The sequence below is a fragment of the Microtus ochrogaster genome, unplaced genomic scaffold (genome assembly GCF_000317375.1).
Source record: "Microtus ochrogaster isolate Prairie Vole_2 unplaced genomic scaffold, MicOch1.0 UNK125, whole genome shotgun sequence".
Classification (NCBI taxonomy): Eukaryota; Metazoa; Chordata; class Mammalia; order Rodentia; family Cricetidae; genus Microtus; species Microtus ochrogaster.
Window position 1 is genome coordinate 612,581 of NW_004949223.1, and position 26,528 is coordinate 639,108.

Below are 26,528 nucleotides of genomic sequence, written 5' to 3' on the forward strand. Positions count from 1 at the left end.
ATGTATTCCCCTAAAACTGGTGGTGCAGACTATTGTAACCCAATGAATAACCACCGTGATAAGAAGTATAGTCCTTTATGAGAACAGTAAGTAGTCTTAAACTCTCCGTAATTTCTCAAACCCCAGAACATTTTTTTAAAAATATTTATTTAGCGGGAATTCCAACTGGTCATAAGAATAAAATCCTGGAGTCAGCTATAAGGGGTAAGAACTAAAAGAACAGAGAAACAGAGCAGCCTGTCACTAGTTCTTACCTCTACCTCATACCAAAATGGCAATCCTGTCTCTATGAATTTTCAGACTTAATGCTGTCTCTACAAAACCTCTGACTAAATTCTAAGCTCCTCTCTCCTCCCACCTTATATTCCTGTCTGCCCAGCCATATACCTCCCATTTATACCTCCCTAAGTGATGGAATTAAAGGTATGAGCCACCACATATTGGCTTTATTTATCTCTTGGTCTGACTCTATCTCATGTAGATAGACTGGTCTTGAACTCACATAGATCCATCTGCCTCCACCTCCTCAGTGCTAGTATCAAAGGTGTGTGCCACCACTGCCTGGCCTCAATGTGACCAACTCTGCACTCTAATCTTCATTAAGCTCCCCTGGTTACAAAACAAACAAAATATCACCACGTGATTTTTATGTCATGTGTTTTAGTGCTTCCCTTCTTCTATATGTATGTATGCCACGTGCCCATTGCCCACATATGCTAGATGTGAATCTCCTACCTGAGCCTACAGATGACTCTAAGCCACTATGTTGGCACTGGCAATTTATCCCATGTTTTCTACAAGAGAAGTCAGAGTGGATAACAGCCTAACCACCTGTCTATCTCCCCCAAAAAACACTAACTCTAGGTGTGAAGACAAAGTTACTATGCTTTTAAAATGAGTATGAAATATAATCATTGCTTCCTTGCTAATCTTCTCCCTCCTTCTGCTCCTCGTTGGGACCTTGGGAGCTCAGTCCAGTGCTCCAGTGTGGGTCTCTGTCTCTATCTCCATCCATCACCAGATGAAGGTTCTATGGTGATATGCAAGATATTCATCAGTATTGCAATAGGATAGGGTCATTCCAGGTTCCCTATCCTCATCTGCCCAAGGAACTAACTGGGGACATCACCTTGGGCTCCTGGGAGCCACTCTAGGTTCAAGTCTCTTGCCAGCCCTAAGGTGGCTCCCTTAACTAAGAATTGTGCTTCCGTGCTCCCCTATCCAGCCTTCCTTTATCCCAATCATCCTGTTTCCCTAAGTTCCCCCCATCCTCCCCTTCTCACTTTTCTCTCCCCATCTCCTCTTACCCCCAACCCACCCCACCCCCAAGATCCCACTTTCCTCCCCGGAAATTTTGTCTACTTCCCATAGGCAAGAGGATAACTGTATGTTTTCCTTGGGTTCACCTTCTTACTTAGCTTCTTTAGGTTCACCAATTGTAGACTCCGTGACCCTTATTTATGGCTAGAAACCAATTATGAGTGAGTACATCCCATGTTCATCTTTTCGGGTCTGGGTTACCTCTCTCAGGATAGTGTCTTCTATTTTCATCCATTTGCATGCAAAATTTGAGAAGTCATTGTTTTTTACTGCAGTGTAGTACTCTACTGTGTATATATTCCACACTTTCTTCATCCATTCTTCCATTGAAGGACATCTAGGTTGTTTCCAGGATCTGGCTGTTACAAATAGTACTGCTATGAACATAGTTGAACAAATGCTTTTGTCATATGATTGGGCATCTCTTGGGTATATTCCCAAGAGTGGTATTGCTGGGTCCAGGGGTAGGTTGATCCCGAATTTCCTGAGAAACCGAAACACTGATTTCCAAAGTGGTTGCACAAGATTGCATTCCCACCAGCAATGGATGAGTGTACCGTGCACCCACCCACTGAGACAGTGGGGCTGATCTATTGGGAGCTCACCAAGGCCAGCTGGACTATGACTGAAAAAGCATGGGATAAAACTGGACTCTCTGAACATGGCAAACAATGAGGGATGATGAGAAGCCAAGGACAATGGCACGGGGTTTTGATCCTACTTCATGTTCTGGCTTTGTGGGAGCCTAGCCAGTTTGGATGTTCACCTTCCTAGACATGGACGGAGAGGGGAGGACCTTGGACTTTCCACAGGTCAGGGAACCCTGACTGCTCTTTGGACTGGAGAGGGAGGGGGAGAGGAGTGGGGGAGGGGGAGAAGGGTGGGAGGAGGGGGAGGGAAATGGGAGGCTGGGAGGAGGGGGAAACTTTTTTTTTCTTTTCTCAATAAAAAAAACAAAAATAAAAAAGAAATATAATCATTGCAAATAAAAGGATATGAATCTCCTATTTACATTTCTAAAGAAAACATTAGTGATTCTTTCATATTTTATTAATTCCATGAATGGAAACTTTATAAGTATCATGTTCTCACCAGCTATAATACACAGACAAATGACACTTCAATCTACAATATGCATTCAAGAAATCATTACTGAAGTGTAATTCAAATACTGATACTATATGAGCCATTCCATGATGTTCGTGGAATATAATTATCTCAAACTTTACATGTCAGTGAAGACGTCAGGGACTGTAATCTTCAGGTGTCCTGAATTAGGTGATAAGTTCCTGAGAATAATGGACTGAGTGTGCCCATTATTCTGACCCTCTTTTTTTAGAGACAAATTGAAGAAATACCAATATATGCTGACCTTTTACTTTGCCATTGAGGAGATCAATAAAGATTCTCTCCTGCTTCCCAATGTGACCTTGGGTTTCCACATCTACAATGCCCTTGACTCTCACCGAAGAACCTTAGAGGGCCTTCTGATGTGGCTGTCTGGAAGAAGTGAGTTTATTGTGAACTACAAATTCAAAACTCAATACAATGCTCTTGGAATCATTGCAGGAATCAGGCCTGAATTTTCTGCTGCAATTGAAACCCTTCTGGGGCTGTACAAAATTCCACACGTAAGTTAAAAAAATTGGTGTTCACCGTCAAAGAGGTTAACTGACCAAAATAAAATGGATTAGTTTTCTATGTTTACTGCAAGTACTTTAACATAGAAATTGATGGATTGCATGTATTCTGCCATGATCAACAGTGAAGTTTTGTGAGAAACATAAACAATAAATACTGTAATTTTCTAACAGGATCACTCAGTAATATTCAACATTCCATTTGAAATCATTGTCAAGATGTATTGTGGCAGCTCAAAACTGAGTGCTGTTCATAAGTCAAAATACATCACAGATAACTAACTGCCCAAGCTGGAGTGTATATATCTCACAGTTCATCAAGTGACCAATGACTGATAGAAGAAGAAATAGAAAGTCTAGAACATGTAAATAAATTTAGAACAGGCCTCAAGGCCATCACTAGTGAAATTGTTCAAAGAAATTTTATTCTCATTCAGGAAAGTAGATCTCTGAATAGCACTGACCGAGATCAGCTACTTACAAAGATATAGATCCATAATGGCTCTTGCCTGGCACTGCTGAAGCAAAGCAACCATCATCAGGCACCACTGCAGAGGAAACATTAGATGAGCCCTATGCTTAGTAATTATCAAGAATAAACCAGGCAAAGAAGCACTGACTATTATCACTCAGCTAAACAAGTCATAAGTGTATTGCATACTAATGTAAGAAAAACAATATACACAATAATTTCCACCATCTTTCTCTGAGATTTTAATTTTACATTAGTTATTATGTGATTTTGTCATATCCATTACTAGAAAAGGAAGAGGCAACAATATTGATGATGTTCCTACAGATGTTCATGACTTGCTCTTTTCTAAAAGGAATAGCAAAATCTATGATAAAATTTGTTATTTGCTTTCCTAACACTAGAGGTCCTAGGGTAGATGATGTCATTTGGTCAGAGTAAAACACTTAGTAGTACTTCTGCAGTCTCTCTCTACATGCAGTATTTTGTTCCATTTCAATTGGAACAAAAACACCATTATGTTCTTGAAATATATTGCGAACAGAATACTGATCATTTCTTAGCTTCTTCAGAACTATTAGTAACTTGGGAGTCCATAGCATTTGACAAAAGTCACATTCCATCATTAAATGAGTGAGAGAAGCTAGTCTCATAGAAGAAATTCTCTTCATCATTATCAGGTTCCTGATTTTCTTATGTGAATAACGAACACACTTCCTCTATAAGGGTGATGACTAAAATACCTAGAAACTCAGAATAACCTTTTTATTGCTTTACTTTTTCAGGTCACATATGGAACGTTTGATTCTGTGCTAAGTGACAAAGATACATTCCCATTCCTTTACCAGATGTCTCATAAAGACACAGCTCTAACCCAAGGGGTGATCTTGTTATTGTTGCACTTTGATTAGAAGTGGGTGGGTATCTTTGTGTCTGATGATCTGAAAGGCAAGGAATTCCTCTCAGGCTTGAGATCAGAGATGGCATCAGAAGATATTTGTGTGGCCTTTACAATAAAACTCCAGAGGAATTTGATTATTTATTATAGCCCGCTGGCTGAGTATCATTTTTATAAAGATACACAAGTAAATGTCCATGTATTCTATGGTGATGTAGATGTTGTACTGCATTTCATTACAATAAATGTAATGAAGAAAACCAGAAGAATAATATGGATCATGGCAAAGTCTCCCTTAGTTGGTTTAGAGTATATATTTTATGGACAGAGTTATTTGAATTTTTATGAAGGAAGTTTCTTCTTTTCAAAGAATAGAAAAATCCCCGGCTTCAGGCACTTTCTAGATACACTTATACCTTCCCAGTACACAGGTGATCTTTACCTTCAAAAATTTTGGATTGACAGTTTTAATTGTTCGCCTCCTTCTTTGATGTGTGGAAATCATAAACCCTGCCCAATGAATATTTCCATAAAGACTATATAAAAAAACAATATTGTGATGACCACTTCTGATTATAGCTTTTCCATATGGAATGCAGTGTATGCAGTGGCTTATGCTCTCCATAAAATGCTTTTGGAAAAAATGGAAATAGCACCTCACAAAGACACAAACCAAGACTGGCTTCTACCTTGGCAAGTAAGCATACCTGATAAGCAAAAAAAGTATTGGGAATTTACATTGTTTGTAGGTAATTCACTGGGGTCAAACACAGAACATACTCAGCTTATTATTAAAAGATTAGATAAAATGGATAGGGGTTCTTTCACAGTGTGTGTGTGTGTGTGTGTGTGTGTGTGTGTGTGTGTGTAATTATAGTATATCATTTTGGCATTGGTAGTTTTTATTTGAAGATATTAAATTTGTACATATTTCAATAAATCTTTTCCTAGTATGATGTGAAATTCTGTAAGATATCCAAAAGGAAGAAACAGTAATATTAGCAAGTTCAATAATCAAATAGAAACACAATGACAATCTCTAATATTAGCTAATTCACATAAACTGCAGATTTTATTTAAAGACCCAAGACTAAAGGAAGAAACTCTAATGGAAAATTAAACTAGTCTGCCAGACTCCAAAGTAGCAGAGAAAGTAATTGCTTTTTGCAGATTGTTTACTCTGTTAAAACTTTTTATATTTTTATATTTTAATTAGCTCTATGGGAATTCCTCTAAACATTTTTTTAATTCATTTAACTTACCAGCCACAGTCCCCTTCCTTCTCGCCAATCTTCAGCCCAAATCTACTCCAGAGAGAGGCTAAGCCTAGGCCACACCTCCATTACTATTGATAAGTAGATACATTTGGTGTTAAAATCCTGATTCAAACTTATAAATCACTTATATTTATGATCTCTGATGTTCAGTTTCAAATAGGTTATCATCAGGAGAATTGCTGAACAAATTAAGTGAAGTTTTCATTCATTCTGTCAGAGACAAATAAAACATGAGCTATGAATGTTCAGTGTAGTACATGATTTTATTATTATGGATAACAATAGCATTTGACATAGACATTGACATAATTTGTATACATTGCTTAAAAGGATGTGATATTGGTTAAGTTAGTATGTATCTTGTGAAGATAACTGAATACCTAAGAAACAGTGTTTTTTTTTAACCTGAGTTGTTAGATAACACAACAATGAATCTCAGAATTTGAAGAATTAACCCATTGTATTATTTTAAGTATATAATAAAATCATGTTGAAGGAATGGCTCAGCAGTTAGGAGCACTTGCTTTCTCATCCAGAGGACCCAAATTTGCTTGTTAGCACCCACATAGTGCCTCACAACTGCCTGTAACTCCAGTACTAAGAAATATGACACAATCTTCTGCCCTCTGCAGGCATTAGGCATGCAGTTGATATACATACATATATGTAGACAGTACACAGAAATTTATAAAAAACCACAAATCTAGGGGCAGAGATTATTCAGTGGTTAGACATACTTGCTGCTATTTAAAAGAGGCAGGTTCAGTTTCTAGTATCTTCATAGCAGAGTGGCATTATTTCCACTTCCAGGATATTGTATGAGGCCTCTTGTTTCCTTCCGGCCACCCAGACTCCCAAAATAACCACATAGAAACTGTACTATTTAAATCACTGCTTGGCCCATTGGCTCTAGCTTTTTATTGGCTAACTCTTGCAGATTATTTTAACCCATTTCTATTAATCTGTGTAACACCACATGGCTGTGGCCTACTGGGTAATGTTCTGGCATCTGTCTCTGGTGGGGATAGATGACTTCTCCCTGACTCTGCCTCCTTTCTCTGAGCACTCAGTTTAGATTTCCCAACCTAGCTCTAGTCTTTTGCTCTATCACAGGCCAAGACAGTCTATTAACCAATGATATTCACAGCATACAGAGGGGAATCCCATATTATCTCCTCTTTTCTGTTTAAATAAAAAGGAAGATTTTAACTTTAACAGAGAAAAATTACATCTAAAAAACAGGCATCAAGCATGAATTACAGTTACAACATTTTTATCTACTTTATCTTTTATCATAACTAAGGAAAACTATAATAATAACTATTCTTCAACACCATCAAAGACTTCAGAAGGATATAATATTACCTGAGTAAACAGGATGTGCATTGTGAGCAACTTCCAATACCCTAGAATTGACAGAGACACCTCAATACCTGGACAGACAGCCAGCCAAAGTTTTTCTGTAATATTGGGGCATTCATCTTCAGCCTACAGGCCCATAGTATCCAGCAGACATTTCTATGAAGCAGTAAATTTCAAAGAGTTCTGCCTATATTGGCAGTTTGTCAGTCACTTTCTTCTGTGTCCTGCAGACTGTCTAGTAGACTCTTCCATGAAGCAGGAACCCAAAGGACTGTCTCACCTTTAAGCAAGTTCAACAATCATTTCTCTGTGGGTCCTACATGTCCAGTTAAGCAGTCCAGGCAAGAGCAGTTTTTTGCCCAAATGGCTAACAAACTCCGTAAGGAACCTCTTCGATGTCCATCATCCTCTTAAAGTAGATTGGTAGTGGCAGGAGCAGATGTCTCTGAAGATTTGATGAATACCTACATAACTGAAATGTATCTCTATATATCTAGAAAACCTAATTGACATGACTAAAAGCTTGACTATTATATATGACTATCTATTATCCTGTATTTCTTAATTATACATTACATTTTTAAATGAGCTGCAGAGAAATAAAACCTTAATCAAGAGCTGAAATATACATCTCTACAGTATAACAAAATTGACCTTATATTTGTAGCAATAAGCCAAGATCAATACCAATGCAAATCTTTATAGCATATCCCCCTTTAATTGTAAGCAAACATTTATAAACAATATCTTTATATTGGGAATATGGGCATAGTTCTCTCCAAACTGCTTCCTGCTTTTTGTTGGGTGAAGTAATTTTTTAGGGTGTTCACAATGACCTTTCATGGGGTCTTGGTCCATCAAACCACATTAGTCTGGAATGATTCCACATGTTCCCCTCCTCTGTATAGGCTTTAGGCCTATAGCAGAACTATAAGGGAACAAAGCTATGTGGAAAAAACTAAACTGAAAGCTGGGAGAAAGGAGGTAGAGTCAAAGAGAAGGCATGTAGCCACTGCCGGAGACAGATGTCCTGAAACTTTGCTGGTAAGCCACGACCTCGTGGTGATACAGAAATTAATGTAGATGGGTTAAATTAATATGTAAGAGTTAGCCAATAAGAAGCTAAAGCTAATGGCCAAACAGAGACTTAAATATTATGGTTTCTGTGTGATTATTTTGGGGCTGAGCAGCCAGGAACCAAACAAGTGGCCAAGTGGCCTCCTGCACATTCATATCCAAGTGATGTCTCCCTACAGCTTCATCCATTTCTGAGGAAAATCAAGTTTACAAACACTGCTGGAGACCAAATATGCTTTGATGCGAGCAAGAATCATATGGAAAAGTATGCTGTACAAAACATTATGAGAAATACTAATGATTATTCATTCATAGTTAAAGTAGGAGAATTTGTCTCCAAGAGTCCACAGGATCAAGGCTTGTTCATCAATGAAGTTCTGATCAAATGGCCAAGTGACTTCAATCAGGTCTGGCAGAATTCCAACCATTAATATGTCAAGAAGTATCTGTAGAGTTGAAAATTGGTTGTGTGGTGTCTCTGAAATTTCAAGTGATATTTATATTCTAAGTTCTTAGTTCTGCTGTGTTCTATATGAATGTACTTACATTGAGTGCATGTGCCTATTGTGGTGACAGTCAGCACCGATTACCTTCCTCAGTTGTTATCCATTTTCTATAAACAGAATCTCTTACTAAACCCCTTGCTTTTTAATTTAACTGTACTCAGCAGAATTGTACCTCGTGTTTTCTCCTTGCTCCATATGCATCAGAAAGTTCTGTGCCTAATTTTTCTACTCTACCCTTCTATATGATCAAATTTAGGGCCTCACACTTATATGGAAAGCACATAAATACTGACCTTTCTCTTTAGTTTTGTTTCAACTCTTTAGTTTATAATTAAATCAGTTTTTTTTGAGTTTGACCTTGGGATTTATGCATGTACATGTACATATACCTATACCTAGACACACAAGCACTCACATATTACTAATTCCTGTGGTTAGGATTAGTTTGAATTCAACTTGAATTTGTGTGTGTTCATTCGTGTTGCAATAAATGAGTAAATTAGTGTTTATGATTTGCTGTTGGCCATGCCAGAGGAGCACAGAGTTGCCATTCAAGTCCAGGAGTCAGCCCATCAGAAGTGAATCCTCTGATGGGTTGATCTCACTTAGGCAAACCATGGGACTACAGACCCTGGAATGATTTTTACTTATGCTGTGTCTTTGCATGTTTGCTGCCACCCTCTTTCTCTGGTATCTAGGACACTGTGAGCAGACATGGGGAGATCTGCAGTGCCTGTAATATAGTGTGTTTCTCTCTTGGAAACATCCTGTTTTACTGGGCATTTTTACCTGTGGATTGTCAAGAAGACGACCCCTCCCTAAGCTGTCTTGTCTAATGGGATAATAATAATGATAGCTTAAACCAAGTTTTATGAATGAAAATAAATACAAGAATATGTTTCATAGCCATGTGGAATTCTTAAATGTCAGGGAGCAAGAAAAAAAGCAACCCAATCATTACTGCCTAATATACTCTTCTTGCTAGGTTTGGTTGAGGACCAAAGGTGATGATTATTAATTACTTATATACATTTCTGTCCTGAATCTACTGATGTAAAGAAATATTAATGAATGGTTATATATCCTAAATATTTTAAGTAAAGCTGACTAACTCATATATATATATATATGTATATACAATATATATATATATACATATAAGTTTCCATTTCTGATTTCTTTAAGATTCCTGTAAAATAACATTTCAAAATATGTAATAAAGTAGTTGACCTTCTCTTTGTAACTACAAAATGCAGCCTGCCAGTAAAAGGCCTGACTAAAACACCTTGATTGCTGCATAAATAATTTATAACAAATTGCTTGGGTATGAATATATGTGGCTTCTCGGGATAATTTGATTTTTCTTTATAATACATAAAATGTTTAATCATATGATGGAGATGAAAAACATGTTTACCTATAATCATTAACTTAAAAATGGAATGCAACTGTTTTGATTCTTGCACTGCCTGGAAGGTTCTGTTGGGATATAAAAGCTATAAAACAACACGAGATAGGAGAGTGAAAGTGAAGAGAGAAAATAATGAGAAAAAGGAATAAAAAAGGAAACCATCAAGAGAGCTTGTGAATGCCATTTTCCCTAGCCCCCCTCACATAGAAAAAGTTAACCTCACCAACTGCAAGGATTCTTGTCATAACCTTGTGCTGCTTGAAGATGATCCCCCAGACAGCAGAAACAGCTATATATTGAAGTGTGTATCTGGGTGGTTCTGTGTGCAGTCACATGCATGGACACACACTCATGTGTATACATATACACATTTTTATTATATATGAATGCTGAAGCCCAATACATCTTTCCTTTTTTGGTTATTTCAAGACAGAGTTTCTCTGTAGCTTTGGAGCCTGTTCTGGAACTAGCTTTTGTAGACCAGGATGGTCTCTAACTCACAGAGATCCACCTGCCTTTGCCTCTGAAGTGCTGGGTTTAGAATCATGCACCACCATCACCCAGCTACCTCACTTCTTTTAAGATAACTTATACTCAAATATGTCCATAGTTTTTACGCAGAAGAAATTATTGATTTAAAAAAATCATCTCTAAATATAATGTTTGTAATTCGTCTAATTGGTGTGGAAGGAGTTGAACTTAGGTTTTTCCCTGAGACCTATATGGACTGTTAGTTACTGAGGCACATCTTAGACCCAATATAGCCATTAATACATAGATATTTATGAGGCAGAAACTGAGTCAAATCAAGGCAAGGAGCATGTCTAAGGGAAGAATAGAAATATTTCCTTAAATATGCAAAAATCAAAAATATAAACAAACTGAAGTTGTAATAGAACTATGGTGGTTAATGTGGTTAACATGATTATAAAGTAATTGGTGAAAATGCTAAGCGATGATATCACTAATGTTTTGAAGAAAAAGCATGGGGAGGCAAGGGTGAAAGACAGAGTAATGGATTTCAGTGTCTATGGAACTCCAACATGTGATGGAGTCAGGAGATGCTGTGACTATCTATCAATAGCCAAACCCTCTTTCATGAGTGAATCAGAGTGAATTGTTGTGACCACAAGTTGCCGAAGGAAAAGAAGAAACAGATAGACAAGGGTGACTGGATTTCTGTCTGACAATTCAACTCTTGCATAATTTATACAAAGAAGGAGTATTGGCTTGCTGTCCCACAGGAGAAGATATATAGATGTTCTAAACATTTTTTTTAAAAAGATAGCAGAAGTGAGTCACAGTTTGGTCACCATAAAGAAACTTTGAACATTTACCATTGGGAAGTATGCTAACTTCCACTCTACACTCTATACTTCCATAAAAAGACTACACAGTGACTCGTAAAGGTGTACAACTTTCATACTATACTTGCAATTTAAATAATTTAGCTTAAAAATTATTTTAAGCCTCTTATTGGTATGCAAAATTATGACCAGTTTTTTTCTGTGTTGCCCTCAGGCTCCCCAATCCATATGTACAAAGAGCTGCGGTCCAGGTTTCTGGAAAATTCTAAAAGAAGGAAGATCAAGATGCTGTTTTTCTTGTGTGTTTTGTCCAGAGAGGCACATTTCCAATCAGACAGGTAGAAAATTAATCCATTTCCTCAAGCTGCTTATGAAAGTGGAAGGAGAAAGCTAATAAGTAACGATGGTGCCATCATGCTGCACGGTTCTCCATGTGTCTCTTTCACTCGTCCACACATTCATTCGTCAGCAATAATTACTGCTGATATGCACAACGTGTGAAAATTTGAGTGGCAACCCTCATATAATTGTGTCATCTACATTAATACTTCCCAAATTGCCTTTTATTATATGGTAGCTTCATCTCTGCTATTGCAGTGATCCCTGCTATTGGTTGCCTAGGCTGTGTGAGTTGTGCATATGACCATATTACTTCTGTATTTCTTGAATAAATAAATCCAATGAATGTTTTCTGAAAATATACCTGGGATAACTGCATGTGGGGCTGTTTTTTAAAAATGTACCACAAAGAGAATTAAGTTTACAACACTAATAGATGTTATTTGGAATATCAAACTGTATGAAAAACAAGTCTTTGTAAAGAAAGGTACAGCTGCCTGTAGCTCTTTGTCCAGTGTTGTTGTCAGCCCTGAGATCATATACACAGCTAATATGTAATAATGGACTGAACAGGTGATATTTATGAATACATACTCACATGCAAATCAAAAATAATTTTTAAAAGAGAGGAATAAATGTAATAGAAAAGAAGACCAACTTGGGTCCAGGACAGAGATTAGAGATAGTAATGAGAAGAAGGGTAATGAGGGAATTATTCTTCAATTTGAATAATTAAAGACATTATAAAGAAAAATTGGGGAAAGTAAAATACAAAATTCTAATAATGATTACAGTCTACTATTGCTGTCTTCAATAAGACCAACACATAAGCAATTACATAAAAAATTAGAATGTGTTACCACAACAACTGAAAGAAACAGGTTAATTCCTTAATTTTCTAAGAGCTAATGTTAATCATAGGTTAAATTCCTTGCACTATACTCTGAGATTGTTACCATTTTATGGGTAGGACAACTGGAAATATATAATTCCTGAATAGATATATTCAGGTAAAGAAAAGATGATTAAGATAACTGTTTTTCATATCATTGTGTGCATCATTATTTATGTGTGAGTGACTGTGTGTGTGTGTTTGTGTGTACCCGTGTGCACGTTTGTGCACATGTGCATACATGTATTACCACAGCTCAAATATGGAGGTGAGAGGACATCATTATGGAGCTCAGTCATCTTTTATAACCTTGACATATATTTAGTGATCATACTCCACTCATCAGGATTGCATGGTAAACTCCTTTCTCAACAGAACTATTATCACACCAACTCCTGGCCTTATTTTTGGAGCATTTGCTACATCAAACATTGTTTTGTGTTTCCTATTCTTTTAATCTTGAAATTATAATGTAATTGCATTATTTCTCTTTCCTTTTCCTTAATGTGAAACATCACATGTATCATCATTGTTCACTTTCACAATATGGCCACCTTTTTCACTGATTGTACTCATATATGCATATATATGATTATGCTAAATACATATGCTAAAAAATTGGATTGGTCATTTCACAATTCTTTCATATGTGTTCTTAGGGTTGGCCTTTTGATATTGGACAACCAATTGGTGTTTCTTCCCTTGGGAAGACAATTTATCCCTCTCTCAACATTTCTTAGTTGCATTCTGTTCTTTGTAAAGGTTTGGGTCCTTGGGGTCATTCTCCTGACCACATGGCAAGTATTTTGCTGCTGTCTCTGATCAGGTCCACATGTTTAGACAGTCATATTGGTAGAACTGTTACTTGGAAACAAAATCTCACAGAAAACACAGTGAACCTCTGATTCTTAAATTTTTTTTTCTACTCCAGAGTCTGTAATTTTCACTGAGTCTTAGATTTTGGAATGACTTCACAGATTTATCCAAAGAGGATGCCCTCTACATCTCTGCACTTTGATTGATTTGTAAAGTTTTCATCTGTTGTGAGAGAAATTTTCTTTTATATTATATATACAGTATTCTGCCTGCAAGTATAGCCTTCAGGCCAGAAGACGACAACAGATCTCATTACCATGTGGTAGCTGAGAATTGAACTCAGGACCATCTGGAAGAATAGTTAGTGCTCTTAACCTGTTAGCCATCTCTCCGACCCTGAGAAATTTTCTTGCTAGGGTGTGAAGACTAGAATTATCTGTGCATATCAGGACAAATGTTTACATACTGTTGTTAGATATTCTGCTGGTTTAGTAAATTAGTAGTAGATTCTCTTCCATTAACCATGCTTTTATTAGCACTGAGTATTTAGGTTTCAGTCAGAGAAATGTTTTCCTTATTTTTCAGTGAATCTTGAGTCCAATTTAGAAAGCTTCTGATTAATGTCAGGTTATGTAGAAGGAGCTGCAAGCAGGTCCTGCTTTTCGTCCCACCCGGCTCCCACATGGCTAGCTTTATACCCGAAATAACAACACACAAATTGTGTTCATTTAAACACTGTTTGGCCCATTAGTTCTAGCCTCCTATTGGCTAGTTCTCATATCTTGATTAACCCATTTCTCATAATCTGTGTAGCACTATGAGGTGTTGGCTTACCAGGAAAGATTCAGCATCTCTGACCTAGTGGCTGGCTCCAACGCATCTGACCCAGAGAGGAGAGGCATGGTGATTGCCCCACTTCCCTCTTCCTCCCAGCATTCTGTTCTGTCTACTCTAACCACCTAAGGGCTGGCCTATCAAATGGACCAAGGCAGTTTCTTTATTAACCAATGAAATCAACACAAACAGAAGACTCTCCCACATCAAAGTTATGCCTGCCATTATTTCACCCTTAGGGATTTGTGTTGTGCTGGTCATTGATGTAGTTCATAGTTATCATAACAGAATAGCACTGTTGCCTGTCTCCATCCTTTGGAAGTTTGCATGATGTCTTCTGGAACCTTAAAAGCTAGTCCTTGGGAGAGGACATTCATATCAGAGCCATCTCAAGTGTCTCTGGGCACGAGTTCTAAAGTGCATGGTGTGTTCAGCAATAGGGACTCACTTTTCAGCTATGGAGGATAAACAAAGGCAGTAGAAATAGGCTATAGGCTTTGGGTATCCCTTCAAAAACCCTAGATAACACCTCTAATGGAAGCTTCTCATGCCTGGTATTGGGTTTGTTTATGTAGTCTGCTCTTGGTAGAAGCCCAGAAGAGAATTATTTACTAAAACTATAGGTATCAGTTTAAAGATAATTAACTCTATTGTAGGTGTGATTTTCAGGTAAATAGTGACATTATGAGTCGTTGTGGTTCTTTAGACATCCTCATTGATATTTTACATACCTGCATCCTGTTGTATTTCTTCCCCTTCCCCTTCCCTAAAGTGTAGTGGTTAATTTGGATGTTCTCTCCCTGCCATTCGATTAGTTTCGATAAAGGTTTGTCTATTTTGTCTAATTTCTTGAAGAACCAACTTTTTGTCTTATTTACTTGTTTTCTTTTATGTGTTTTAGTGATTTGAACCCTCCACTTTATCATTTCCTGTCTGATACACTTTGTGGATTGGTTCTTTTTGTACTAGAGCTTACAGACGTGCTGTTAAGTCACTAGTGTGATATTTCTCCTTGTTTCTTTATGCAGTCATTTAGTTCTATGAACTTCCTTCTCAGTACTGCTATTAAAGCATCTGATAAGTTTGGGTATGTTGTGTATTCATCTTCATTGAATTTTAGGAAGTCTTTAATTTCTTTATTTCTTCCTTTACTCAGGGATGATTCAGTTCAGCATAGTTCAATTTCCTCAAGTTTATAGGTTTTCGCCAATTAGTGTTGTTGTTGAATTCTAACTCTAAGCCATGATCATCTGATACAATAAAAGGGGTTATTCCAAATTTTTGTATCTGTTGAGATATGTTTTGTTACTGAGGATAAGGTAAATTTTAGAGAAGGTTCCATGAGGTGCTGAGAAGAAGGTGCATTCTTTGTATTGGCTGGAACATTCTATATATGTCTGCTATAACTGTTTGAGTCATAACTTCTCTTAGTTCCAATAATTTGCTGTTAACTATTCTTAAGTTTTGTCTTTTCCTATGTATGTTGTGTTAAGTATCTGTTGAATTTAATGCTTTCTTTGACCAATGAATCTATTTCCTGTATAGTATTTATACCATTTGAGATTTAAGGTTTTCTTTGACCAATAAACCTATTTCCTTTATAGTATCTTCAACACCTAAGATTCTCTCTTCCATCTCTTGTATTCTGTTGATTATGCCTACATCTATCAGGAGTTCCTGAACTTTTACCCAGATTTTCCATTTCCAGAATTCTTTGGTTTGTGTTTTCTTCATTGCCTCGATTTCAGTTTTCCAGTCCTGAACAATTTTCTTCACTTGTTTGATTGTGGGTTTTTTTTGTTTGTTTTTTGTTTTTTTTGTCTGTTTGTTTTTTGGTTTCTTTGCTTTTTTGTGGGATTTGTTGATTTCTTCCATTTTTTTCTTTTCCTTTACTTTTTTGTTTCCTCTTTAAGGACCTCTATCATCTTCATGAAGTTGTTTTTTAAGATCATTTTCTTCTGCTTCATTTGCACTGGGATGTTCAGATCTTGGTGATGTAGAACCATTTGTGCCATATTGTTCTTTTTGTTGTTGATTGCATTCTTACACTGTTGTCTACTGATCTCTTCCTCCAATTGGTGTAGGTGAACCCTGTGGCTTAGGTGATTGCTCTTCCTCCAGGTATAGGTGTGACCATGCTTTTTATGGTCACAGATGCAACACTGGAGCTCATGTGACTATGGGCAGAACCAAGTATGCCAGGGTCGCAGATGCTGTGGGGGATGGTTAGGCGTCTGAAGAGGTTGTTTCCAGGTTTCTAAGATTTTGGTAGATGGAGTGGGGCACAGGATATGCCTCCAGGGGCTGGTTCCTAGAGAAGAGGGCTCTGCAGCCAGAAACCCAGACAGTCCCCATTCCAAGTGTTTCAGGGCTAAGACCCCATTGGTCTCAGATGCCCATTGTGGGAGGTTAGGGATGGAGGAGGTTGCTTCCATGTCTTTTGGACTTCAGGGAGTTGGGATGGGTCACTAGATATGCCTCTCTGAGTTGGGACCAGAGACATGGGCCTTCCAGTGTAGGAACCCAGAAAATCACCTTTCCTGGTGTGGACATGGACAAATCTTCAGAGATCACGGGTACTATTGAGAGTGGGTGGGGGTGTTGGAAGCTGCTCTCAGATCTTTGGTGCATTGGTGGGTGTGATGCAGTATGTCAGTTTTTCAATTTTTGAGTTATATAATTGAGCCATTTATTTGTGTTCCATCTGATTTTATTAATGTAGGAAGGGAGAGCAATGAATTTTCCCTGTATGACACCTTTCAATGTATCCTAGAGGTTTTGTCATGTTGTCCACTCATTTTCATTTAGTTCCAGGATATATTTTAATTTTGTCTTAACCTTTTCTTTAAATCATTCAACATTCAGTACTGAGTTGTTTTATCTCAAGAGGTTTGTGTATTCAGTAGAATTGTATTTGCTGTGAATTTTAAGTTTTATTGTATTGGTATCAGATAGGACAAGTAGTGGTATTTTAATTTTTTGAATTTGTAAACATCTGTTTTTTGTTCCATGATTGGATCTATTTTTGAAAATCTCCCATGTTCTGAAGAGCAGAATATATTTTCTTTGGAGTTTGTGAGGCATGCTATGTAGATATCAAGTCCAGTTGATCCAGTTGATTTGGGATGTCAATTAATTTTGTTATTTCATTATTTTTGTACAGGCGACACCTGCTTATTGAGAAGGTGGGGTGTTTAATTTGCCCACTATTAGTATATTATTGTTAAACTGTGTCATTAAATACAATAGAACATTTTTTATAAAATTGGTTGCCCACATATTTGGTGCATATGGGTTTAGAGTTGTAATCTCTTTGGAGTAATTTTTCCCCTGAACAGAATGTAGCTTCCCACATTACTTTTTCCAATTAATTTTAGGTTACATCTATTTTATCAGATATTATTGTAGGGAGGACATGCTTGCATCCTGAACTTATGAGATTGAAGTATATTAGTCTGTCCTTTAATTATAAAGTGGTGTCGCTTTAAAATTTAGATATGATTCTTGTAGACAAAAAAAGTAGATGGATTTTTTTGTTTATGGTCCTTTCAGATCATTCATTATTTTAAATGTGGAATTGAGGCCGTCAATATTTAATTATCATGTAGATATTTACATTATTTGTGGTCAACATGTTGCTGAATGTAGAGTTGTTGCCTGTGTTCTCAATGGTGCTTTATGTTCTAATAAAAATGTATTAATATTTCTGACACCATCACATTGCTACGCTCATTTCTCTCTTCAGCCAAACATATTACTTCCTATTTATTTCAGTTCTTGCTTGTTGGATTTAATTTTGTAGACCATTTATGTAATGGAAAAGTTTTTTTTCTTTTTTAGGTCTGCAGATAGTTTTCCTGTGTACATTTCTCTAGCCTTACTATAATATTCTTTAATAACTTGACATGTGTTGCTCTAGGCTTTCCTGGTTCTCACAAATTCCACTCAGAAATTAGCTGGTTTTCTCTTGGATTTTCCTTTTTATATATCTTGTCTCTTTTTCCCCTTAGAGCTTTCAATACCCTATCGTGCTATGTTTATCACTTAACTTTAAATTCATTTAAAAATATTTATCTTTGTTTTATTTTATTTATGGTATGCTGTAGGGATTTTCTTTTTTGGCCTTGTCTATTGGACTACAATGTGCTTTTTGCATATATTTGGATGTACTTTTTCTTGGTTTCAGGAATGTTTTTTATTTGAAATTGACCTTAGTGAATAAATGTTCTCTGCCATTGACTTGGAATTAATTTCTTTCATCTATGCCAATAATTTAAAGGTTTAGTTTTCCCATAGTGTCCCACATTTCCTTACCTGTTTCATTTTCATTTTCTTGTGTTTTTATTCTCTATTTTATCTTTGAGTCCTAATGTTCTCTTTTATGCTTGACTTATTTGACTTTTGAGGCTTTCCTTTGTGTTTCTAGCTTGACTTTTTGCTTTTCAATTCTGTCCTCATTTCAGCTTGAGTCCTCTTCACTCTTTCTATTTTTTTCTTGAATTCCAATACAAGCCTTGGATTGTCTTCATTATTTACGACAGTGTTATATTTTATTTTGGGGGCATTATCAAAGAGTTTATTATTCTTGAGTTATTTTTCCTTAGTTTCATTACACTTTTTGTGTTTTCTTTAAACTCCTTAAGTTAATTATGAAGTTGATGAATGTTCTTTTATATTCTGTGTCTTGAGTTTTATTTTTAATCCTCATTGCCTACTACTAGACTGGTAGATTTTTGGAGAAAATATACTGGTTATATCTTTCATATTGTTGGTATTTTTATGATATTTGGGTGTGTGAATTTTTTGTTACTCTTAATATTCATTACACAATGCAGATTGGGGCAAAAGAGATTATGGACAAACTTGTTAGGCCAACAGATTGAAAATGGCTAATGTGTAATAAAATAAAATATACAGAATTGCCTCGGATGATGCACATCATGTAGATTTCCACTGATGCCCAGAGTAGCTGTACACCTGGCTGATTTCAGAGCTTAGATGTATCACAGGAGGGACATGTGAACATGAAGATATGGAGGAATATTCTTGGAGAAAATATACTAGTTTGTTGTGGCAAAGGCATTGTGTCTAAATTATAGTTGGGCTCTTCATGTGACACAGTTATAGATCTGTGAGTGGTGGCAGATAGGGCAGTTTATTGCAGAAGCCTAGATAAATATTAGATTGCAGGTGGTAGTGGCCAGAATAGATTGGGGCATTGGGAGTAGGACTTGAAATAGATTTGGGGAGTTGGAAAGGAGGCATAGGCAGAAAAATCTGGAAGACTCACCTGATTAGAACATAGGCGGAGAGAAGGTGGAAGATTATGTAGTTAGCCACATGAAGTATCAATTTGTTTTTTGAGATCATTCATTCCTTCCTTGTTGTCCAGGTCTTAAATAATCAATCAGAAACCATATTATATACTATTTGGCCAATAGCTTAAGTATATTTTCTGGCTAACACATATCTTAAATTAACCCATCTCCATTAACATGTGTATCACCACGTGGCTGTGGTGTACTAGGTAATGTTCTGGCATCTGTCTCTGGTGGGGCTACATGGCATCTCTCTGACTCTGCCTTCTTCCTCTCAGCATTCAGTTTAGTTTTCCCCACTTATCCCTGTTTTACCCTACTAGGTGAAGCTAGTTTCTTTATTAATCAATGGTATTCCCAGCATACAGAAGGAATCCACACATCACTATTTCCTTTACTATACTTAAGTATTATCCTTATATTTCTGATGACATAAAGACTTTGGTTATGAAGGGCTGTTATATTTTGCCAAAAGCTTTATAAGTGTCTCGCAAGATGATCTTGAGGAGTTTTCTTTCAGTTTGATTATAAAGTGATTACATTGGCTGATTTTTGTATATTGAACCATCCCTGCATCTCTGGATGAAGCCTATTTGATCATGATGATCTTTGTGACAATCACTGAATTTACTTTGCAAGTATTTTATTGAGAATTTTTGCATTGATGCACATGAGGGAAGTTAGTCTGTAAGGGTATTTTTGAGTCTTTGTGTGTTTTGGGTATCAGGATGACTGTGGCCTAATAAAATATATTTTTGGCAATGGTTTTTCTTTATCTGTTTTGTGAAATAATCTTAGGGATATTGGTATTGGCTTTTTTTAGGTCCTGGTTGAATGTGGCAATAAAACTGTCTGGCCTTGGGGTTTGTTGGTCAAGAGAGTTTTAATGATGGCTGCTATTTTTGGATGATATTGTCCCAACCACAGGGACATAGATCGGTTACCCAGACTCTGGTGGAGAAAAATGGAGGAGCAAGAGATGTGAGAAAATGGGCAGCAAGTCTGTATTCTGATCAAGCTGCAAAGTTTATTTTTCTCAGGAACATTGTATAGCAAAAGGACAGAGGGTGGGTAGATCGCTATGCAAGTGGAATGTCAGGTCTGGAGATATCCCTAGCTGACAGGAAGACATAAAGAAATACTGAGCATCTGTAAATGTTAACTAACAGGGGATTGCTAAGTACTTCTGGGGCCTGGGACCTACAAGTTTGCAGGCATTTTTAACTCACAGGGAAAGATAAGAAGATACTGGGTTCTCCGTAGTCCTCATTGTCCGCTATGTAAGTCCGGTTTTATCCCATGCTTTTTCAGACCCAGGCTAGCTGGTCTTGGTGAATTCCCGAAAGATCATCCCCATTGTCTCAGTGTGTGGGTGTACCCCTCGCGGTCCTGAGTTCCTTGCTCATGCTCCCCCTCCTTCTGCTCCTGATTCGGACCTTGAGATTTCTGTCCGGTGCTCCAATGTGGGTCTCTGTCTCCTTTCATCGCCTGATGAAGGTTAATATTCAGACTACGTAGAACTCAACAACAATGGCAATGGGTTTTTGATCCTACTGCACATACTGGCTTTGGGGGAGCCTAGGCAGTTTGGATGCTCAACTTACTAAACCTGGATGGAGGTGGGCGGTCCTTGGACTTCTCACAGGTCAGGGAACCCTGATTGCTCTTCAAGCTGATGAGGGAGAGGGACTTGATCGGGGGAGGGGGAGGGAAATGGGAGGCGGTGGCGGGGAGGAGGCAGAAATCCTTAATAAATAAATAAATTAAAAAAAAAGAAGATACTGGGTTATTTTCTGGGCCTGGATTTCCCTACAGAGGCTTCTAAATAGCTAACTTAACATTGAATTAAGATGGATTGATTATAACCAAATACATGTCTTTGCTCTTGTCAAGATATAAGTCTATTTGGATTGTTTATCTGTCTTGATTAAATTTTGGTATGTGGTACCTATCTAGAAAGTTTTCATTTCTTTTAGATTTTCCAATTTGCAGAGTAAACGTTCTTGTAGTATGACCTAATGATTCTCTGGGTTTCTTCAGTGTGTGTTGTTATGTCTTCCGTTTGTTTTTTTTAATTTCTATAGTCTCTCTTTTCCTTTTAGTTAGTTTGAATAAGGGCTTGTCTATGATGTTGATTTTCTCAATAGACCAACTCTTTGTTTCATTGATTTTTTTCTATTATTCTCCTTGTTTCAATTTTATTGATTTCAGCCTTCAATTTGATTATTCCCAGCCAACTACTCCTCTTTTTCTTCTGCAGTTCAAGTGTGTGGCTAAGTGTCTGTATGAGAATTCCATAATTTCTTTATGCAAGTACGCGGTGCTATGAATTTTCCTCCTATCACATCTTTCATTGTGTCCCATGAATTTGCCTGTGTTGTATATTCTTTTTAATTGAATTTTAGGAAGTCTTTAATTTTTTTCTCATTTTTCCTTGACCCATGAATCATTTATATTAGAGGTATTCAATTTCTATGAGTCTATAAACTTTCTGTTGTTTTGTTGTTTTTTAAACCCAACTTTAATCCATGGTGGTCTGATAGAATACAATGAGTTATTTCAACTTTCTTGTATCTGTGGAGAATTGCTTTGTAACTGAGTATATGGTTAATTTTGGAAAAGTTCCTAAGAGGTGCTGAGATGAAGATATATTCCTTTGTATCTTATTAATATGTTCTGTAAACATATTAATATATATATATGTATATATACATATGTGTGTGTGTGTGTGTGTAGAAGTGTGTGTGGTGTTTGCTTCTGTGAGATTAGTTATTGCTTGTGTTTCCATGTGTGTATTCAGTTTCCTTTTTTGAAGTTTCTCTTCTACAATAGTACCTTCTGTAGAGATGAATTTGTGGATAGACTGTGTTTAAATTTGACTTTGTCATTTAACATCTTGTTTTCTCCATGTATAGTATTTGAAAGATATGCTGGTGTCTTAATCTGGGCTGGCATCTACAGAGTCCAAGAGTCTATAAGCTATCTATCTATTCATACTCTTTTAGATTTTAGAGCCTCTGTTGAGAAGTCCCATGTAATTCTTATAGATTTGCCTTTATACATTATTTGATCTTTATCCCTTACAGCTTTTAATAGCTATTTCTATTCAGTAAATAATGGAGGAGGGTCATCTTTCTATCTGTTTTTTTTTTTTTTTTTTGGTTTTTCGAGACAGGGTTTCTCTATGGCTTTGGAGCCTGTCCTGGAACTAGCTCTGTAGACCAGGCTGGTCTCGAACTCACAGAGATCCACCTGTCTATCTGTTGTTTTATTGGTTAAGTAATAAAGAAACTGCTTGGCCCTGATAGGACAGAAAATTAGGTAGGCAGAGTAGACAGAACACAAGGCTGGGAGAAAGAAGCCGAGTCAGGGTGGTCGCCATGATTCTCCCACTCCAGACAGATGAAGGTTAAGCTCTTTCCTTGTAAGCCAGCTCGTGGTGCTACACAGAATATTAAAAATGGGTTAGATCAATATGTAAGAGCTAGCCAATAAAAGGCTGGAACTAATGGGCCTGGCAATGTTTAAAAGAATACAGTTTCCCTGTAATTATTTCAGGTGTAAAGCTAGCTGTGCGGGCGGCCAGGTGCCAGAAACGCTCCCTGCTGCTCATATCACAACAAGTACATTCAGTATTTTGATTATTATGTGACATGGGTACTTTCTTTTCTGATATAATCTATTTGGTGTTCTGTAAGCCTCTTACACATTTATAGGTATGCCTTTCAATTTAATTTTTTTTGTAATTTAGTTAAATGTGTTTTCTAAATTTTTATGCTGAGATTCTTCTCCTATTCTCATTATTTTGAGATTTTGTCTTTTCATGATGTTCCAGATTACCTGGATGTTTTGTGGTACAAGTTTTTTATATTTAACATTTTCTTTGCCCAATGAAATTATTTCTACTGCTCTATCTTCAACACCTGGCATCTTTTATATTCTCTTGGTACTGCTTGCATCTGTAGTTCATGTTTTTTCACCCAGATTGGCTTTTTCCTGAATTCCCTCGGTTTGTGATTTCTTTATTGCTTCATTTTCAATATTCACGTCATGAATGTTTTTTTAAATTGCTTGACTTTTCTTCGCATTCTTGACAGTTTTTAAGGGCCTTGGCTTTTTTAAAGGAGATTTACAATTCCTCTTTAAGGACCTTTATTATCTCCAATAAAGTTGTGTTAAGGTCATTTTATTTTGCTTTGGCTCTGTTGGAATATTCAGGTTTTGCTGCCACAGAATAGATAGGCTCTTGTGGGATCATATTGCTCTGGCTGATGTTGGTTGTATGTGAACACTGGCATTTAGGTATCTGACTATGGGATAATTACTTCTGGTTCTTTAATTCTCAATTTCTCCTTATTAAATGGGTGTTTTGTTTCTGTTTTTTTTTTCTTCCACTTTGGTTCCATACTCTTAGAGGCATGGATTTCTGATACCTTGTATGACCTCTTGTCTAGCTGTGAGTCTCTTTAAAAGATGGGATTTTCCCTCTGGTGATTAGGCTGGACTTTGGTGTGGCAGGGAGTCAATATTTTTCTGATTTGTTTGGTCTGTACCTGAGCAGCAGGAGTCTGACCATGCTGGTGTGGCACAATTTTAGAATTCTCCATATTAGTATATGACTAATTTTACTTTATCTGAATAAGTAGATTACTATTTCAATTTCATTGTCCAAGAAAAATAGCAACAAACTTGTCTGCACACAGCTTATCATGATGTATTCATGACAAACAGTAAACGGGAATTTCTGCAGAACTAGTTAGTGTCCTTCTTGGCACTATAGTAAGGAAGACTGTGAAGCTATACACAATATTAGTGGAAGGTGCTCTCCATGACTAAAATATAAAATCAGTAAATAATTGCAAAAGCTGAAATGTTGGTGTATTTCATCCCATAGATCAAAAGGAATGTATCCCTTGCCCAAATTAAGAGTATCCAAACCCTGAGAGAAACAACTGCCTACGAAAGTCAGTGACATTCCTGTCCTTTGATGACTCTCTGGGCATAGCTCTGGCCTGCACAGCTCTGTGCTTGTCTGTCAGCACAGTTGTAGTTATTGGAATCTTTCTCAAGCACCAAGACTCTCCCATCGTGAAGGCCAATAATCGGACTCTCAGCTTCATCCTGCTCATCTCCCTCCTCCTCTGCTTCCTGTGCCCATTTCTCTTCATTGGCCAGCCAAACACAGCCTCCTGCATATTGCAACAAATTACATTTGCTCTGGTGTTCACTCTGGCTCTTTCCACTGTTTTGACAAAAACTATAACAGTAATTCTGGTCTTTAGAGCCACGGCACCAGGAAGAATAATGAGAAGGCTCTTTGTCTCAGGCATCTATAACTCAGTCATCCCCATATGTATCTTGATCCAGCTTATTCTCCTTGGACTCTGGCTGGGAACTTCTCCTCCCTATATTGAAGAAGATGCACACTCTGAACATGATCAGATCATCATTTTGTGCAACAAGGGCTCAGTCACTGCTTTCTACTGTGTGCTGGCATATTTAGGGACCCTGGCCTTAGGAAGCTTCACTGTGGCTTTCCTGGCAAGGAACCTGCCTGACACCTTCAATGAAGCCAAGTTACTGACATTCAGCATGCTGGTGTTCTGCAGTGTCTGGGTCACCTTCCTCCCTGTCTACCACAGCACCAAGAACAAAGTCATGGTGGCTGTGGAGGTCTTTTCTATTTTAGCATCCACTGCAGGGATGCTTGGGTGCATATTTTTCCCAAAGTGCTACATAATACTCCAACGGCCTGATAAGAAACATGTGAAATGTTTTAAAAAACAAAACACACTCTTGAAATAAAAATTATTATGTTGATTAATTAACCATGTCTATCATAAACTCATTTAATATAGTAAAGTAAAAAATTGTAAATATTTAACTACTTTTCAGAAATTTTTCTGAAGTTTATGCTTTAACAAAAATAAAATAGTCTTTCAATGTGTTTCACATAAGACAATCTATTCTGGAATATAAGCTACTGCTGGAAATACATTTTATTTAGTTTTCACATAACTTATAAATTCATGGCCTATATCCAAAAGTTGTTCAATCATACTGCAAAGACATATGTTCAACTGTGTTTATAGCAGGATTATTTTTAATAGCCAGAACCTGGAAACAATCAAGATGACCCTCAACAAAATAATTAATAAAGAAATTGTAGCACATTTACACATTAGAGTACTACTCAGTGGTAAAAAGCACTGACATCTTGAATTTTGCATGCAAATGGATGGAATCAGAAAACACTATCCTGAGTGAGGTATCCCAGACCACAAAAGATGAATATGGTATGTATTCACTCATGAGTGAATATTTGCTATAAACAAAGGACATTGAGCCTTCAGTTCCTGATTCTAGAGAAGCTAAGTAATATGGTGAATGCAAAGATATATAGATCCTCCTGGAAATTGGAAACAGACAAGATTGCCTGACAAACTTGGGAGGACGGGGGTGGGAGTAGAGAGGAAGTTCAAAGAGAAATAGGATGTGAGAGGAAGAGGGATAGTGGAGATGTAGTAAGAACAGATGAGAACAGGAAAGGGATATCTTTTTTTTTTTCTATTCTTAATTTTTTTTTTATTAAGAAAGAAAAAAAATTTTCCGCCTCCTCCCAGCCTCCCACTCCTCCCACTCTCCCCCCCAAAACCCCCCCCCCCAAAACCCCCCCCCCCCCCTCCCCCTCCCTCTCGAGTCTGAAGAGCAGTCAGGGTTCCCTGCCCTGTGGAAAGTCCGAAGTCCTCCCCCCTCCATCCTGGTCTAGGAAGGTGAACATCCAAACTGGCTAGGCCCCCACAAAGCCAGAGCTAGAAGTAGGATCAAAACCCAGTGCCATTGTCCTTGGCTTCTCAGCAGCCCTCATTGTCCGTCATATTCAGAGAGTCCGGGTTTATCCCCTGCTTTTCGAGTCACAATTCAGCTGGCATTGGTGAGCTCCCAATAGGTCAGACCCACTGTCTCCGTGGGTGGTTGCACCCCTCTTGGTCCTGACTTCCTTGCTCATCTTCTCCCTCCTTCTGTTCCTCATTGGGACTTTGGGAGCTCAGTCCAGTG

General features: G+C 37.3%; 1 protein-coding gene across 1 annotated transcript; it reads left to right on the forward strand.

Annotated features, from left to right (window-relative positions):
* Nucleotides 1-25,262, forward strand: LOC101991255 (vomeronasal type-2 receptor 116-like; the record flags this gene model as incomplete). Its single annotated transcript, XM_026778312.1, is given in 6 exon segments — nucleotides 1-65; nucleotides 2,660-2,951; nucleotides 4,218-4,517; nucleotides 8,160-8,453; nucleotides 11,485-11,608; nucleotides 24,364-25,262. Coding segments are annotated over 6 exon segments (1,974 nt in total), but the record flags the coding sequence as incomplete, so codon positions are not given.
* Nucleotides 25,263-26,528: the final 1,266 nt, after the last annotated feature.